The sequence below is a fragment of the Arachis hypogaea genome, chromosome 18, assembly GCF_003086295.3.
Source record: "Arachis hypogaea cultivar Tifrunner chromosome 18, arahy.Tifrunner.gnm2.J5K5, whole genome shotgun sequence".
NCBI lineage: Eukaryota > Viridiplantae > Streptophyta > Magnoliopsida > Fabales > Fabaceae > Arachis > Arachis hypogaea.
This window is the reverse complement of record NC_092053.1, coordinates 131,059,580-131,063,766: the sequence shown is the minus strand read 5'-3', so window position 1 is coordinate 131,063,766 and position 4,187 is coordinate 131,059,580. Positions and strand designations below refer to the sequence as shown.

The following is a 4,187-nucleotide window of genomic DNA, read 5'->3' as shown; positions in this document are numbered from 1 at the left end:
ATTTTATAAGATAGAAGGTTGTACAAAGGCTCTACACTCTACAGAGTACTGTGGGTACTGTCACTACTGTGGAATGTGGACATGATCCGCAATAAAACTCCATGCGCTTCGCCATACACAATCATTGCCTTTGTGATTAAGCATTTGACACATCAGCCACCGTCCATTATAACATACATTATTGATTTATTGACGTGATTAATGTCACACTTCCCTACACCAGACACACATTAACCCAAAAGCCTGTCGAATCAAGCGGACGGTCCAGATCAAATCTCTTACTTCTAAGTTCTCACCGACCACTGCACCACAAATACACACCCGCAATGCACCGTAACATTTTCCCACTCCCTTTCTCTTAACCAAGACACTTCGTCATTACTTGATCATTCGTTTCTCTCACAGTTTCCAAGGCAAAGGAAAAAAGAGATACAAGAAATTGTTAGTTAGTTAGAGAGAAACCTGTTTTCCGATGAAGTTGATCGGTGTTGATAACGCCGCTTCCTCCACCGTCGACGGTGGACGGAAAGTGCTGGTCGGAGTGAAATTGGATACTCGGAGCCGGCAATTGCTGACGTGGGCGCTCGTTAAGGTGGCGGAGCCCGGCGACCACGTCATTGCACTCCACGTGCTCGACACCATCACTGGTAACTCTCTTCTCTCTCTTTGCTTCGACTTCGTTTGCGTTTTTGTAACGTTACGTGGAATCTCGTTGCAGAAGGCACGTCAACGCTGCTATCTCTCGTGAAGACCTTCAATTCCGTTCTCGCTGCATACGAAGGTTTCTGCAATTTAAAGCAGGTCCGTTTCTCCGTTGTTTCAGTTCCATTTTCTCCCACTCGCATGTTTGGTTGCCTAGAAAACTGAAAACGATTATAAGAAAAATAATAATTAGAAACGAGCAGTTACTGTTTTGGTTGTTGGTAGTATTAACTTATTCTCATTATTTCTCTTTTTTTTTAGGAAGAGGTTTTGGGAACTGAATTCGTGCTGTTTTAATGCAGATTGATTTGAAACTGAAAGTGTGTAGAGGCTCTTCAACAAAGAAGGTTCTGGTGCAGGAAGCGACGTCATTTGGTGTGGAGACTGTGATTCTCGGAACTTCGGCGACGCAGCATACGATCCGGTCGTCGGTGTCGGTTGCTAAGTACTGCGCAAAGAAATTGCCAAAGTGTGTCTCTGTTTTCGCTATTGATAAGAATTGCAAAATTGCGTTCAGCAGAGAAGCTTCTAGAGCACACTGTGATCAAGGTTAATTTTCTTTCAACTTTGTTATGAGTATGATGATTTTGATTTATTATTATTGTTCTCTTCATCTTTTGCCTATGTGAGATGTAGAATTGATCATTCTCTTGGTTAGGAAAAGGAAAATTATAAGAAGAAATTGAGAATGATACAAACTATACTATTGTTAAAATGGCAGAGAAATTACATGAAGATCCATTATTGTTGCTAAAATCGTTGGTGGCTTATGGTTCGAACTTGAAGAGTTGTGAGAGTTGTGCAGCGGTTTTGGCACCACAAGAGGGTTCTGAAACCAATGAACTGATGCAAGGTTTGCCAGAGGATCCTGAAAAAGACAATTCTCTGGCTTTAGTACCGATTCAGAAAGTTGATGATGCTCCTTCGCCTTGTTATTCAATTGTGGTGAGGGGTTCAAATCAGTCGAAACCTGGTTGGTCGTTTCTTCGCCACGTGTTCCACCCCCGAAAGCATACCTCTAAGTCATCACTGAAAAGCTCAATTATTTTCCAGCGCCCTTTGCGGCATCCCAGTTGGCATTTTTCAGCTGTAGTCCACCCAGATCAGAAACAGGCAAGTACTACTGAGAACAATGATCAGTCCAGTTATGCCCTGGATGGAGAGAGTGGTGCAATTGTGCCATTTGGATCTTCTGCCACCTTTCCTATTCCCTCCCTTTGTGGTGACTTGAGTAGTGTTTCTTTAGAATTGTTGGAGGGCTTACGAGAGAAGTACTTGTCTTCGTGTATATCGTATAGTTTGCAGCATCTTGCATCTGCAACAGCTAGCTTTTCACCTGGTTTGCTTGCTTACTCTGACTTTCATTTTCCCTGATTTTGTTCTTGTGATTTTCTTGACATGTCTTCTGACAAGTTTCTATACACACGGTCATTAATCAGAAAATTTGGTCGGCAGAGGTGGAAGTAGTTATGTATACAGAGGACATCTTCCAGATGGCAAGGAATTGGCCGTGAAGATTTTGAAACCATCTGTAGATGTGGTGAAGGAGTTTGTTCAGGAAATTGAGATACTTACAACTTTGGATCACAAGAATATAATATCTCTATCTGGATTTTGTTTCGAGGGAAATCATCTACTACTGGTTTATAATTTTTTATCAAGGGGAAGCCTAGAAGAAAACCTTCATGGTAAATACTTAAAATCTTGGGTTTTCTGCAAGGTATTACATAGATCTTCACATTCTCTAATCAGTCTTTTTTTACCTTGTGCTTTCTACCAAAGGCAATAAGAAAGACTCTGATGCATTTGGTTGGAAAGAGAGGTTTAAGGTGGCTGTGGGTGTGGCTGAGGCATTGGACTATCTGCACAACGGCTGTCCGCAGGCTGTGATCCATAGGGATGTAAAATCTTCAAATATCCTCCTTTCAGATGATTTTGAGCCGCAGGTTAGGCACTTATTACCGTTTGAAATTTTTTTATCTTCATTTTATTTATCCATGTCTTAAACCATGTGGCCATGTACTCAGCTCTCAGATTTTGGACTGGCTAGTTGGGGAACAACTTCTTCCCATGTTGCTTCTACTGATGTGGCTGGAACTTTTGGGTAAGTAACATTCCCTCGTGTTCCTCCTTTGGCTTGGTTGCCTTTACTTTTAATTTGATTTGATGTATGAACACCTTTTCTTTTGACAGATACCTTGCACCTGAATATTTTATGCATGGTAGAGTGACGGACAAAATTGATGTATATGCATTTGGCGTTGTACTCCTTGAGCTTCTCTCGAATAAGAAGCCCATTGACAATGAATGTCCAAAGGGCCAGGAGAGCCTTGTTATGTGGGTAAGTTGTTTTTCCATTGTTATGAATTAAAAACTACTTGTAAAAACAAAAGAAGTGCGTACATATTAAGAACCCAACATCCTACAAGACATGCATTCTAATTCTTGGATCTCAATGTGATTGATGACAATATACAGGCTACACGAATTCTGAAAGATGGGAAGTTATCCCATTTGCTTGATCCAAACCTAGGCTGTGAATATGACCATTGCCAGATCAACAGAATGGTTTTGGCTGCTACTCTCTGCATCAGACGTGCATCTAGATTGCGACCTCAAATCAGTCTTGTAAGTGTTCTATCTGTGCAAATTCACTTGTTTCCATTTTATGCAACTTTAATGTTTTTAATAATATCAGTCGTGTTTTTTAATCGCAGATATTGAAACTTCTGCAAGGTGATGAAGAAGTGACGAAGTGGGCAGAACAAGAAGTTAACACACCAGTGGATCCTGATGGACTTTATGAGGAATCGGTTCCAACCAATATTCAGTCCCACCTTAACCTTGCTTTATTGGATGTGGAGGATGATGCAGTTTCTATCAGTAGCACCGAGCCGACTGTCTCATTGGAGGATTATTTACAGGGAAGATGGAGTCGCTCCTCAAGTTTCAACTAGCCAGTTCTTAACGGTACTCATCTTTGAAGCAAAGTGTTTCACTATATACATATTTTGTTTCCCTAGGTTAGATTATCAAAACCCTTTGCTTTGATCGTGCAAATGGAGTCTTGGAAGAGAGGCGCAATAGTCTAGCCCCCTCCTTGATTTTGTACTTACATATTTGTTCATAGTTCAATGGAAAGGTTTTAATGAGTGCTTGTTGCCAAAATTGTCTAGATTTGAGAAAAGCATAAGTGTATATTCCATGCTGATAGTGGCCTCTTGCTTCTTGGTTGAATGGTGCCACGTCTAAGGTCCACCTAGGATGTTGTGACCATCATGTGCTTTTTCCCTTTTCTAAGGTTTGAAAAAGCGGAATGGTGAAATTGTATTCCTTTTTTTTTTTTTTAATGTGTAAATTTCATTGTATTTATAGATATAGATTCTATTATTACAATGTGTCCAAACCTTAATCGCCCCCCGCTGTTGAACTTCTTGAGGAAATGCGGCTCAACTGAATAAACGGTATATGGACATTTGGACAAA

The 4,187-nt window shown here is 40.7% G+C and overlaps 1 protein-coding gene across 1 annotated transcript; it reads left to right on the top strand.

Annotated features, from left to right (window-relative positions):
- Positions 1–200: 200 nt before the first annotated feature.
- On the top strand, positions 201–4,187 carry LOC112770820 (protein kinase STUNTED). The gene is made up of 10 exons (XM_025815230.3): positions 201–647; positions 719–801; positions 1,005–1,251; positions 1,424–2,041; positions 2,142–2,390; positions 2,485–2,648; positions 2,730–2,806; positions 2,896–3,043; positions 3,181–3,330; positions 3,420–4,187. The coding sequence occupies exons 1-10, from the start codon at positions 473–475 to the stop codon at positions 3,657–3,659; spliced, it is 2,151 nt and encodes a 716-aa protein (XP_025671015.1). The 5' UTR covers positions 201–472; the 3' UTR covers positions 3,660–4,187.

Bases quoted from the DNA above. Each gene is read 5' to 3' on its own strand.
- LOC112770820 (XM_025815230.3), top strand. From the start codon at position 473: ATGAAGTTGATCGGTGTTGATAACGCCGCTTCCTCCACCGTCGACGGT. The intron at 648-718 runs GTAACTCTCTTC...ATCTCGTTGCAG, and splicing joins CGTGCTCGACACCATCACTG to AAGGCACGTCAACGCTGCTA. The intron at 3,044-3,180 runs GTAAGTTGTTTT...GACAATATACAG, and splicing joins AGGAGAGCCTTGTTATGTGG to GCTACACGAATTCTGAAAGA.